The sequence below is a fragment of the Orcinus orca genome, chromosome 8, assembly GCF_937001465.1.
Source record: "Orcinus orca chromosome 8, mOrcOrc1.1, whole genome shotgun sequence".
Taxonomy (NCBI): Eukaryota; Metazoa; Chordata; class Mammalia; order Artiodactyla; family Delphinidae; genus Orcinus; species Orcinus orca.
Genome location: NC_064566.1, coordinates 103,641,397 through 103,655,509, shown reverse-complemented (window position 1 = coordinate 103,655,509; position 14,113 = coordinate 103,641,397). Strand labels below are relative to the sequence as shown.

Here is a 14,113-nt window from a genome sequence, read left to right as displayed (position 1 = left end):
CTTTCTAAGGACAATGTTGATTGTTCAGAATCAGTCACTGACCACAGCCATTTTGCCATTTCTGTTGATCTGAAGGGGTAAAGGTGCCTCCTCTCTTATTCTAGGCAGTTTGACATCTGCCCTTTGGGTGCTGGCCAAAATCCTCAGCTCTTTCTGCCCACTCGTAGTTACAGTTGTAAGTTCCTGAGGACCTTAGCAGTCAGGAGGAACTACCTCTGCAGTCTTTTGCTTGTAGGACGTGGTGGTCAAAGGAACGGCTGGCCACCCTGCTTTGAAATCATCCCTCTCTGATCCAACTTCATCACTCTCCAAATCGTGATGATGTTGCTTTAAAAGAAGTTCTGTGGTCCGAGTGGACCAATGAATGAAACGTGGACCTAGATTTAAGCACCGTGGAAAGTAATCTGAAGCCCTTATTTTCTTTTTCCACGAGCTTATCTGTTTCTTGTAAGCTTTCATAGTATGATCCTCCTTTATCTCAAGAATATCCTCGTGACAATAAAATATTTGTGGGTGAAATGGCATGTTGCCTGGGATTAGCCTTACAGTTCTTCTGTGTTGGTGGGGAGGAGACGAAATAAAAACTGGTAGTGTTGATGGATTTTGAATAGGGATTTATTATACTAGTCTCTCTACCTTGGTGTGTGTTTAAAAATGGGCGTAATGAAAAATTTAAAACCCCATGAGGGATATAGACACTACCTATCAACAGACCTCTTTTTAACAATGCACTGACGCAGTGGCGTACCCAGCGTGATTACATAAGTGGCAGAACTGAGAACCCGTGGGTTTTGACCAGCAAGCTAAGGCAGCAAGCCCAGTGCGTTGTCCCGCTGTGTCTTTTCCCCCTGTCTTCAGAATCTTCTCTTTCCATTTGGGACAAGTGTCCTTTTCTTCTTCTCTGTATGAATGAGAAGGTTTCTCCTTGGTCCTTTCACTTTAAGAAACCTATTTCAGCCAGACTTTATGTAACTAATTAACCTTATATTATGTGCACAATTGCGCATCAGGGTGACTCAGGGGTGAACACAGACAGGGAAGGAGGCCAGCTTGTCATTTACCGTGTGTTACTTTGTATGGAAGGAAGGAAGCCTCAAGACCCTTGGTTCCAAGAAAGGAAAAGACTACAGTCGGTTCTGTCAATGGCTTTTAATTATGTCTTTATGGGGCGAGCTATATGAAATCCTGGATTTCTTCGATCCAGAAATGGTTTTGTTTAAGTTTCTAATTTACTGACTCAAGTGTATCTCATTTTCAAACTGAGAAATAAAAGTCCCGTTTTCTGTGTCTCAGCTGTAGAAATGTTAGTGTTCTTGGATTTCTGATCCATTCCTGTTTGCAGCCGCAGTGGCATTGAATGGAAGGACCTTGGACGTGTGAGAGTTGAAAGGTGGAGTTTAAGGCAGGCTCTTGATCTCTTGCAGTCTTGGTTTTCTGATCTGTGGAGTGGGGGTCCTGTAATACTTTCCCAGGCCCCCCGGAAGCTTTATGTTGTGAGGATATTGGGGAACAGTATATGGGAAGGGTCTCGGTGGACCGTAGTGGTTTTCAGATGTAAGGCGTATCATTCATTCCTGGTGTTTCTTTCCTGCTGCTATTGACTGGGGCAATACCCACCACCCGTGGCCGGTGTCGTCATGGTAACCCACCAGGCTTTGGCCAATCCAATGGCTGCACAAGTCTGGAATGTGCACCTTGGATCTCTAGTCCATCGCCTCACCCTCGGGTCCCAGATGCTCCAGTCTTCCTGCCATTTATTTGAGGATGGTGAGAGGAGGAACATCTCAGTTCAGCAAGGCCATAGGTCTTGAACTTCTCCTGGAACCAACGCCACTTCAGGCTTAGACTCTAGGTAACATTGCTGATACGAGCCGTTCGGTTTCAAACGACTTAATAGAATGGTATGAAAAGTCACGTGACATGTCGTTGATGGGTTCTTGGGCGCCGAGCAGTCCTTAACTTTGAGTTCCATTATGAGTGAATTGAAACCCTTGTTCCACATTTGACTTAAAACATCCTTGGGCTGTATAAGCTTTTGTTCAGGATTAGATCACAGTGAAAAAGAAGCAGATGTTTCCCTGCATTGAAAAGGCCACAATTCATTGTGTTCCTACTGAGTCAAGAAAAACTATCTGCTAATTTCTACTCTGATACTGTGCAGTCTTGACTGGGCAGAGTTTGGGACCGTTATTTGCTCACTAGCTTCTGTACAACTCTCCTCTCAGAAATCTGGGTGGTTCCTATAAATATTAACTCAGATTTAGGGTCCTGAGGAATAACCCCTGGGTCAGAAATCGAATATACTTGTAATATGTTTATGTTTCATAAATGTACTTAGAGCCTCCACCGTATCAGCAGAGTATATTTCCAGGTCAGGTGCCCAGTATTTTGAAACAAATGTGTTATTGCAATTCAAGATATTGCAAGTACAATTATTAGCACAAAGGCAATTTTAGTTCTTGTCCATAAAATACAATTAGTTAACTTCTGTGGAGCATTGATTAATTTATAGATGCTGTTGCCAAAATTAGAAATATTTTTGGTACCTAATAGAAAAGTATTTTAATAGGTAATGAGATAAGGTGTGGTCAGAATAACAGAGATGCCTGCTTGGGCCAAACCATGTCAGCTTCTCCACCTGTGTAATGATTTCATTATTTTTATTGGTCAGTGTAATTGACAGAACTGCCACAAACATGAATGAGCAACACAGAGGGCATCTTTGCATTCATATTCTTCATGATGAGAGTTTAATGTTTTATGTTAATACCACTTTGGAAAGTGGTTATTCATCATCATCTACATGCAGTGCCTGTGCTACTAAAAAAGACGATCCTGACTGATTGTTCATTCACTTATAGAAGAGTTTTGATTTTTTTTTTAAACCTTCCGTTCCACACTTCATGAAGATAGATAAAACTCTGACTTTCCTGTCTGAATCCTTTGGGTCCAAAGGCACTGGTACGCCTTCTCCTGAGCTCATCAAGTCCAGGTGTCCCAAGTGTGTGGTGTTGGCTTTCCCCAGCGGGCCTGGGAGCACCTCTTCCAGAGACCCAGCGCTCTGAGTCCCCAGTCAGGGGCACAGCCTTTGGGTGCCATGCAGGACCGTGTGGACCAGGCTTTTGAGAATGGCACTGAGGTGGACAGGCACAGGTTAATTCCAGCTGCTTCCCTTGGAGAGAACAAGCCAGAACCTGGAAGTGCCGGCTCCCTGACAGGAAGTGGAAACCTGCATGGGGAGTTGTCAGCCCAGAGGCCCTGTCCTGGCCGAACTGCTGGGGCACTGCTGTGATAGGAAGCAGACTCCGGGCTCTCTGCTGTCATCCTCAGCCTTCACATCACCCTGGCATCCAACTGTCCAGGCTTTCCTGTTCAGAAGATGTCTGGGGCCTCCTAGCCTCATCCTTCAGTTCCAGTTTGCAGCAGAACCACTGCTGGTCCATTTGGCCTGGCCCACATTTTCCACATGCATTTTCCTGGCCCACTTCTGCCATCAGTAGAGTCCTTTTCATCGAGTCATAGATCCAGTGGAGGGAACAAACACACACAACAAAACCCACACAGTTCAAGTTCATGAATTGGTGTTGGATGGGAGCGAAGGGAAGGAAAGTTGATTCAAATTTGGAAGACTTTGAATTCATCCAGCGTTTGTTGATTGACTCCCGTGTTGGGAGCTGGGGTTGCTGCATTTGTTCCTTCTTTCAGAAGCGATACTCTTGGTTAAATAGAGAGCCCTTTTCTCTAAAGTCAAACTGACTTCCACTCTAAGGGAAGATCTCCTGGACCTGTCCCTTAGCTGTTCTTGGGCGAGGAGAGTGGGGACGAAGGGGGAGCACTGATGTCTTTCTTAGTGACTCATGTGATGATTATTCCATTGTTCAAAGGGCTGGATGTTATGTAATCAACATTTTATCCCATCCCCCTACTTTTCCCCCCTAACAATCTGGGATTTTCCAGCATTTTGTCAACCTTCCTGGAAGTGTGTTGATTTTTCCACTAGGTTTTTTTGGGCATGTCCCAGGGCAACCCAAACTCTCCACTCCCTATAACTTCAGATCCCCCTCAGTGCAGGGCCTGGGAGAGCCACAGCAGTGAACCCTTCTGTTCTTCGAGGGCACAGGGCAGACTCTGGGCAGTTTCCTGATAGCACCGCTCAAAGCAAACTGAGGGAAAGAGCTGCCTGCCCTTCTTTCTTGCCACGTAATTTCCATTCACTTTGATATTCAGAGGCAATATATTTGTTTCTTTTTTCAGAGGTCACCAATTATCATTTTTTTTTCCCTCCTATGTTTCCATTTTATCCAGCCAATAACACATTACTTACATCCAGGGAACTTTTTAACTAGCCAGGGTTTAGAGATGGCTGGTGGAGGAACTTCTCTAGTGGCCCCGCCATTTTCTGTCAGTTTCATATGATACACTGAAGATTCAGGGTGAGCAAGCGGGCTTCTGGAAATTACTGCAGTAAAGTGCATTGCTGTCTAAAGGTCACAGGACAGCTAGTAGGAATTCTCAAGTCATTTCTTTGCTTGTTTGCTTTTTGTTGGAAATTGTGCCTGAGGTGAATTTGGAGGATTTTTAACTCGAACCGTATCTATGTATCTTGGCTTTGAACATGGTCTGCAAGTACAAGAGGGACACAGCAGAGATAAAGATGCATGTGGCAATAGCAAAGGAGGACGCATTTGTGGATCTGCAGATGTTGATTCCTCCTTCTTCTTCACCACCTACATAAATCAAGTTTTATAGGTGTTACCTCCTATATGCATGTCACATCTGACCACTTACATTTTCTGCAGAGCCATCTTCCTAGCTAAAGCCACCATCATCCCTCACCACAACTGATACAAGAGCTTTTTAACAAGTCTTCTTGCATCCATTTGGAGTTAACCTCCTAAACCATTCTTTACCGGCAGCTAAGGCGATCTTTTTTTTTTTTTTAACCCATTTTTAAAAATTGTGGTAAAGTGAACATAACCTAAAATTTACCAACTTAACTATTTTTAAGTTACAGTTTAGTGGGATTAAATACACCCATAATGTTGCACAACCTTTGCCACCATCCACCTCCAGAACTCTTTACATCCTGTAAAACTGAAACTCTGTCCCCAGGACACAACCCCCTATTCCTTCCTCCCTCCAGGCCCTGGAAGCTACCATTCTACTTGCTGTCTCTATGAATTTGACAATTCTAAGTCCCTTATATAGTTTGTCTTTTCAAGACTGGCTTATTTCCTTTACCATGATGTGAAGGCTTATCCATGTTGCAGTATATGTCAGAATTCCCTTCCTTTGTAAGGCTGAATGATATCGGACTGTGTGTGTTTATACTACCTTTTGCTTATGCAACTCATCTGTTGATGGACACTTGGTTGCCTCCACATATTAGCTACTGTGAATAACGCTGCTATTAACATGAGTGTACAAATATCTCTTCAAGACCCTGCTATCAGCTCTTCTGGGTACATAGAGAACTCCTAAAACTCAACACAAAAAGACAAATCACTGTATTAGAAATGATCAAAATGCTTGAATAGACATTTCTCCAAAGAAGATACACAAATGACCAATAAGCCCATGGAAAGATGCTCAACATCACTAATAATTAGGGAAATGCAGATCAAAACTACAATGTGATACCACTTCACATCTATTAGCATGGCTACTGTAAAAAATGCAGAAGATAAGTGTTGGCAAGGAGGTGGAACCCTTGTGCACTGTGGTGGGGCTGTAAAATCATGCAGCCACTGTGAGAAGACAGGATGGCAGTTCCTTGAAAATTTAATAGAATTACCTGGGGCTTCCCAGGTGGCGCAGTGGTTAAGAATCCGCCTGCCAATGCACGGGACATGGGTTCAATCCCTGGTCCGGGAAGATCCCACATGCCGTGGAGCAACTAAGCCCGTGCGCCACAACTACTGAGCCTGCTCTCTAGAGCCCATGAGCCACAACTACTGAGCCCATGTGCCTAGAGCCCGTGCTCCGCAACAAGAGAAGCCAGCGCAATGAGAAGCCCGTGCACCGCAACCAAGAGTAGCCCCCGCTCGCCGCAACTAGAGAGAGCCCGCGCGCAGCAACGAAGACCCAATGCAGCCAAAAATAAATAAATAAAATAAAAATAGACTTACCGTAAGATGATATTCTTCAAACAAAATGTAGTCATGTCATTCCTCTGCATAAAACTCTCAATGCCTGTTTTGCTCAGGATACAATTATAAATTCCTTAACACACTCCTTACTTACGTTTTCAGCCTCCTCTAAAGCTGCTGTCCCCTTGATCGCTCTGCTCCAGTTGCATTGATCTTTCTGATACTAAAACAGGCCAAGGTTCCCCTCTTCCCCCATCTCAGGACCTTCATTTGTGCTATTCTCTCATCTCGGATCGCAGCCCTCTAATTTTAGTGCTCATCGGGATTACCTGGATTCTGTGTTACAAACGGATTTCCGGGCTCCGCCCGCTCAGAGGTTCTGATTCAGGAGGCCTGGGTGGGGCTGAGTTCTCCCAGGTGATGCTGATATGGCTGGTCTGGGGACCACACTTTGAGAACCACTGGTCTGGAGTAGTTTTTAAAAAACTCCTGTGTATCCTTCAGGTCTCAGGTCAAACATCTCACTTCTAAAGGAGGCCGCCTCTGATTCCTCCAGACCTGCAGGACTCCCTGTTACGTGTTAACACTGCATCTTCTACTCCTCCTATGAAGCCCTTACTGACATTGTATTTGAACGTTTAATTGTGTAAATAGTTTTTTTAATGACTGATTTCCCTGCCAGAATCTGATATCCAGCTCCATCAGGCTAGGGATCATTACTGTCTTGTTCACTGTTCTTTCGCTAATCCCTTGCATGTAACAAATGCTAAATAATTATTTATTGAACGAATGTTGTTACTTCCTTTTCATAGGTAACAGCAAGTGCGTAGAAACATTAATATTCTCAGTGAGTGTGAAGGATGGGTAGGGGCTGTGGGGGAATTAGCAGAGCTATACAGAAAGAATAAACGTATTTTGTCAGAGAGGCAGGGCGTATGAGGCAAGAGTCAGGTTTTTTGTTTTTTTGGGTGTTTTTTATGGGCCCTACCACATTGTGGAAAGCCCCCCAAATTTTACCTGCCCTGGTGAGGATGCTACTACAGTTATTTCTCAGCTTGTCTTCTTCAGACCATTCATGCTCCATGATATTTTATGGGTGGTTAATTACCTAGTTAGTTTTATCTTTAAAATTGAGGTATAACTGACATGTAACCTTATGTTAGTTTCAGGTATACAACATAATGATTTGATATTTCTGTCTATCGCACAGCGATCACCACCACCCGTCTAGCTACCATCCATCACCTACTTCGTTTTTGTTAGTATTCATGTGCTATTTTTTCCTTACAGATATGGAATGTGCAGATGTTCCACTCTTAACTCCAAGCAGCAAAGAAATGATGTCTCAAGCCTTGAAAGCTACTTTCAGTGGTTTCTCTAAAGAGCAGCAACGGCTGGGAATTCCAAAAGGTAGGTTTTGTAGTTGGAAGGAGAGAGGATGGGATCAGACTTTGAGGTATGGGTAGTTTTCTCACCTGTTGAGTGAGCTAGACATTATTACTCAGCGTGCTTCAGTCAGCAGCCACAGATCGTTGCAGACCTCTGTTGGAACAAGCATAGACGCATACTGATGCTCCTTCGTCTCCCAGGCTTGCCCCTGCCATCTTGGTTTTAGGGCAGTGGTGCCCAAACTTGTTTGCACATTAGACGGGGGATCGTCAAAAAATTCCACAGTCCAGGTCAGGTCCCAGACCAATTAAGTCACAATTGCTGGTCGCATCGGTAATTCTGAAGCTTCTCAAGTGCCTCCACGGTACAGACAAGTTTGGAAGGCATGGCCTTGGAGTCATTCTGGGCCACCATTGGATGAACTCGATGACCTGCATTTCTGGGAATTTACTCTTTTCTTTTCCGTGTCCTTTGGTGAAATGTGTTTACCTTTGGGTGTTCTCATCCAAAAGGGTTTATTCAGGAATGTAAGGGGAAGTGACCTGCGTTGTCAGAAAGGAAAACTGATGGGGGAAGACTTAAGCCTTGACCAAGCAGCATTTCCTGAACAGTTGAGAGCAGAAAGAACACTTTTCTATTGAGTCAGAGAAACAAAAGCTGTCTTTAGACCAGGCTAGTGCTACTGCTGCATGAGAGGCTTCCACCCTGCCAGACGAAAGCCTTCGGTAGATTCTATGAGTGTGTCTGTCCACCTTTCCACGTATTCTACTTTCCCACAAACCTCAGCTGACAGCAATGCCCCATCACAAGGCAGAACACAGTGAATTCTGACCCCTGGGTTTTCCAGCATCTCATAAAGTCATTGTCTAGATTGAAGGGGGTAACCTTGAGAGCAGGCATGCTGTAGGCACCACAGCCTGCCATCATCTGAGCTCTTTAAGTGTCATTAGCTGGTGTAGTCATGTTAAAACAGGGGTCATGCTTGAAGATTATATGTCGTCTGTCCTACACTTCTACTCAACGCAGGGCCTATGATGTGTATATATTTTGAAGGGTATCTGGTATGATACAGGTACCTAATGATGTCGTTATTACCAAGTATCATTCGAATGGCTTACTGTTACTAATTGCTGTGACGATTACAGTCAGCCCTCCGAGGGCTCCTCGTTGGCAGATTCAGCCAACCACAGGTCGGATTCGGTTGGTTGAACCTGCAGATGCAGGAACCTGCGGATACAGAGGGCTGACTGTTCCCTAACCTGCCCTCTTATATAAGGGAGATGAGCATCCACAGATTTTGGTATCCGAGGGCATTCTGAAACCAGTCCTCCTTGGATACCCAGGGACAACTGGGCTAGCCATGATTAAGATAAAAATAATTAAGCATAATGGTCTCAAGTAAATTATAAGAGTTAAGAGCAGGGAGAGGTGAGTGCAATGTCCAGAGCACACTTGACTGTGTTATTATTGCTGTTAAAGAAGTCATTGGTTCCCTTGTCCCAGGCTTTAAAAAAGTCTGATGGAAATAAGGCAGTGAAAGAGGAGATCCCTGGAATCTCGGTCTGAAGATTCTAAGGGTGGAGAATTCTCTGCTCCTTTCCAGCTGATGACAGTGATCTTCTAGCTGGCAAGATAGAGAAGATGGGGCTGTTGGATGCGGGGGTGGGGGTGGGGGGAGGGTTATGGAAGATGCCCCATCAGGCATTCCTAATTCTATGAATCCGAGAACATCCTCAGTGAAGGTCAGATGCTTTCGTGTTGTCTCTGAGGCTCGGGGAAGAGTTAAGAGCTCGATCTGCTGGAACGTCATTTGATCTCTCCCCGCAGACCCCCGGCAGTGGACAGAGACCCATGTTCGGGACTGGGTGATGTGGGCCGTCAATGAGTTCAGCCTAAAGGGTGTGGACTTCCAGAAGTTCTGTATGAATGGGGCAGCCCTCTGCGCACTGGGGAAAGACTGCTTTCTCGAGCTGGCTCCAGACTTCGTTGGGGACATCTTGTGGGAGCATCTGGAGATCCTGCAGAAAGGTAAATGCATGGGGGCAGGGTGAGGTGGGAGCCGGGGGGGCGTGGCTTTGAGAGTAGGTCCAGGAGCATGCCCAGTGGTGCAACGTCGATGCCATCACCTGGGCATCCAATCACAGCACGGCGTCGACAGTGCCTGGTAAATAGCAGGTGTTCCATAAATGTTAGTTTCTTTTTCTTCTGTGTACTGGAGGTTCCAGTTTTAATCTTTAGCTAGACTACTCCTGAAGCTTCTTGGTATGCAAAGTTCTGATCCCAGACTTTATCTTAGACTCATGTACTGTTTGAACAAGCAGTGCCCACAGCCAGCAACAAGAGAGTTTTTCTTTCTCTCTCTCTCTCTCTCTCTCTTTTTTCTGATAATCTTAAGACGCCCTGTCTTGATCCATGGCCACATCCAAGCTTCGTTTCTCAGAGCTTCTTAATAAGCAGGCTTCTCTGCCCACTAACTAGGTTGGAATTGCAGTCGCGAGGTACACCTTTTCCATCTGGAGCAGAAACTGGGGTTATGTCAGGACGCCGTGTTGCAACCTTGTAATGACATGGCCTCCCCTACCAGCCTCTTCCAACCTTTCTGGACCAAGTGACTCATGTACCACAGTCCTGGCTGAGGATAGAAACAGCAGCAGGCGGCAAACTTGGGTGTTTTTGCGCTTATTTTTCTGAATTTCTTCTTAAAATAAATTGCAGTTACCAGCAGTCAGCAGTGCCCTCCAGCTGACTGTAAGCCTAGAAGCCTGTTGCCCTCTCTGACCCAGGCCCACCCTTTCCCTGTGGTCACCAGCTCCAAGCCCTGGCGCAGACGCGGTGACGGGGGGAGGGGGGGGCAGGGAGCAGAACTCGGGCTTAGCACTTTTATTCCATATAATACCTTCCTTTGTTTAAGGACATTTTCCACTCTGCAATGCCCAGGAGAGACCCAAATTAGACTCCTCTGGGCACAGAAGTGTTATCTTTTTCTTTTTTCCCCTTCCCTTCAGCTTCTGCTGAAAAAGAAATATAAGCAGAGTCGAGAACTAGGTGAATCTAGCCTTCCCCGAAGCCACGCCGTGATCTCGGTGTAACTGCACACAAACCACTCACACGTGTTGACGTGAGCACCTGTGTATAGAGGGAGAAGAGACAGCAGGCTCAGAACAGATCTGATGCAAGCATTGGCTTATAAACACAGCAGTGGGGGGCGGGGTACACCAGACTGTGTCGCCCCAATATATGCTGCTAATTCACCGTTTCCCTCCAGTCTTCACCCTGGGGCAGCAGCTGTCCTGGAGTGTCTAAACCTGCCTCTGATCAGTTATAACTCATCTGTACAGCACCTCCTTGTTTCCAAAGTGCTTGAAACTGCGTTTTTCTCATAGGACTCTCAAAACAACCCTGGGACATGGGAAGGGCATGTTCTCTCGGTGTCCTTGTCTGTAAAATGAGGACAGGTTAGGTGGTTTCCTCAACATCACTTGTTTCCTTAAACCTAGGTCTTTTCAGTCGAACTTCCTGTCCTGTGTTCTTTGTGTAGTGATGCGGACTCGTGGGGTAGCTTCTGGCCTACCTTCCTGCGAAGGAACAATACAAGCAAATTTAGGAGAATTGGGAAATAATGGAGTGGGTTTGAGAACATCTCACAACATTTTCAAGGGAGAGAGGCAGGAGGATCGTCCTTCTTCAGGTCCTTGAACAACTGAACGTGATGTTTGTATTGAGGCTACAGCTTTTGTTCTGTGATTAAACTAAGGCAACCCAGCGCCGAAAAAACATAGCTTTTCTGGGTGGGGTGGCAGGCCAAAGGTACAGGGGCTGTTTCAATCTGATAAGCTGCTGAAGCCGAGTTTAATCATTTTATCTCAGCTGGGAACTGTTTTTCTGTGCAGGCATAAACTTGTTTTCCCAGCAGTCTCTGCTCCCAACAAGCTATCAAATACCTGAGGAGAAACCCAAACCAACCCTCTGTCTTTATGTCTGATTCTTACAGTGAAACGTAATCATACTGTGCCATGCGACGGTCAGGGGCCACCAGCAGATTCCAGGGTCATTAGACGATCCACAGGCTCACCTTAGTCCCATGGAGAGAGCCTTCCTCTGCTTGGATGCCTTCATCTATGTTCCATTCTCATTCCTACGGAGGTTGGCACCTGGACAGGAGTGTGGTTATGTGGCTCTTCTCTCTCTTTGTATGAGCCCTGTCATATTTCACTAAGTAGAGTCACCTTACTAGCATCTTATCTGGGCCTGAACTTGACATCTGAGGGCCACAGAAAAAACACAAAACGAAAACCAGACATCTGGGGCTTCCCTGGTGACGCAGTGGTTGAGAGTCCGCCTGCCGATGCAGGGGACACGGGTTCATGCCCCGGTCCGGGAAGATCCCACATGCCGCGGAGCGGCTGGGCCCGTGAGCCACGGCCGCTGAGCCTGCGCGTCCGGAACCTGTGTCGGGAGGGGCCACAACGGTGAGAGGCCCGCGTACCGCAAAAAAAAAAAAAAAAACACCAAAAAACCAGACATCTGTTGGAAGAAATGGAGGCTCTAAATCTACCTGTGTAGAGATTGTCCTGTATTTCTGAGAAGCTTTGGACCTGATCGGGTTGAGTATTGGTGGCTGATTCTGGTAACCACCCAAGATGCCGTCAAGCCTCGGCTGCTGGCGGCACACGCATGCATCAGAAAGGGGGTGAATGCCTTCCCACCCCTTAGAGGTTACTCACAGGATGCGCTTTCCAAGATACTAAATCCCATTCTGCAGCTACTGGAATCATAAACTTAGCCATCCTTCAGTGAGCTCGTCTCTAGACAAGGCCCCCGTCAGGGGAGACCCCGACACCAGCTCAGTCGGTGGACATGCAGATTTCTGCGAAGAGGGACTGAGATCACTGTGGTCCTTTTGTCCAGGGTCCTCTTCGGCTGAGCGTTGCTTGCACGCTGACCTCTTTGTTTCATCCCTCCCCTGTCTGTTGCAGAGGATGTGAAGCCGTACCAAGTGAATGGAGTCAACCCTCCCTACCCAGAGTCGCGCTATACCTCGGATTACTTCATTAGTAAGTTCACCCCCTGCTCTTCCCCCCTCTTCCTGTCATGGGAACTTAGGAAAGGATCCCTGTCCTAGGCCATCTCAGGCCCCTGCCTGGTAACGCTACAGAAAACAATATTTCCTTAAATGTAGACTCTTGGTTGTTTTGCTCTTCCCACAAAGCACAAGGCTTCAACCTATCTGCACATTTTATTCACCTGCACGCACCTACACTGGGGTCTTTCCCATGTCTTCAGCATGAAGGTCGCACAGAGAGACAATGACTTGCCTTCACACTCTTATGTGCCCCGTGGTGGCCATCAGAGGTTCGGGTTAGGGATTTTGCCCTGGACCTTGTTCTTTCCTTTTTACTGGTAGATGTGGCAGCACTTCCTCTGAAATCCTTCCTCCAGAGCATGCCCTGCAGCCTCAGGAACGTAAAGCCTCCTCCTTGTAGTACCTTATCCCTCACCAGGCCTCCTGGGTGGCCCGGAGGGAGAGAATTAGCCTCGGGCTGTGCTTATCTGATGGCTTTGCTTTCAGAGGGTGTCTTAAGCAGGTTTATTTTCACTTTATCTTTTTACTATTATGATTTTTATCCTCACAACAACAACGAGCTTATTGTGTGCTAGAAATGTGGGTAGGCTTTTTCCACGTATGCTGTCATTGGATCTGCATCGCAACACCCCGAGGAAGGTTGCCACCATTCCTATTTTCGAGATGAAAAGATCAAGTCAGAAAAGGGAAGTGTCCCTTCAAGGGCCACGGCTCTTGAGTAGTGGCGCAAGGTTGAAAACCCAGGCCCTTCTCACTTAAAACATTTTTCTTGCATTCCCAAAGGTAGTCAGCTTGTTTGACATTGCGGGGCCCTTGTCAATGGGGAGGAACGGCCTGTTTCCAGTACGCATCTCTCCTCTCTCCAATTGCCCATGCTCTGTGTTTCCAGGCTACGGTATCGAGCATGCCCAGTGTGTCCCTCCATCGGAGTTCTCCGAGCCCAGCTTCATTACAGAGTCCTACCAGACCCTCCATCCCATCAGCTCGGAGGAGCTCCTCTCCCTCAAGTATGAGAATGACTACCCCTCGGTCATCCTCCGGGACCCTCTGCAGACGGACACCTTGCAGACTGACTACTTTGCCATCAAACAAGAAGTGGTGACCCCAGACAACATGTGCATGGGGAGGACCAGTCGTGGTAGGTCGGATTTCCGCTCTAGAAAATTCTAAGAATTACCTGAGTTTGTGAGCTCTCCAGGTCCCACTTTTTCCCCCTTGCTCTTAGCCCCGGGCATTCCTGAGTTTTAGCCTTTCCGTCTTAGAATGTCTAGATATTAAGAACTTTGTATCATGGAATGTTAGCCAAGTCCTTCATGATGCCAAAGGCTCTGGGTCCATGGTGGAACTGAAATCTGGCAGGAAGAACAATCGCCTTTCTTATGTGGGTAAAACATTTCACCACGTGATAACTTCAGGTGCTCGTGGCTCTTTTCGAAGGTATGCGTTATTTTCTTGGAGAGGATTTTGCTTAAGGAGGACACAATCACATAAAAATGATTTCAGAGACCCTCCTGGAGAGCCCTGATCTCTGCATCGTCCTGGTGTTCCAGGT

General features: G+C 46.4%; 1 protein-coding gene across 4 annotated transcripts in view; it reads left to right on the top strand.

Annotated features, from left to right (window-relative positions):
- The window catches only part of ETS1 (ETS proto-oncogene 1, transcription factor), a 128,409-nt gene that overhangs the window by 87,999 nt on the left and 26,297 nt on the right, over positions 1 to 14,113 (top strand). For all 4 annotated transcript variants that reach the window (XM_049713605.1, XM_033406966.2, XM_033406967.2 and 1 more), the window contains 4 exons: positions 7,380 to 7,499; positions 9,306 to 9,506; positions 12,455 to 12,532; positions 13,451 to 13,699. In XM_049713605.1, coding sequence (XP_049569562.1) covers positions 7,380 to 7,499; positions 9,306 to 9,506; positions 12,455 to 12,532; positions 13,451 to 13,699 — 648 coding nt within the window. The remainder of the gene's footprint in view (positions 1 to 7,379; positions 7,500 to 9,305; positions 9,507 to 12,454; positions 12,533 to 13,450; positions 13,700 to 14,113) is intronic.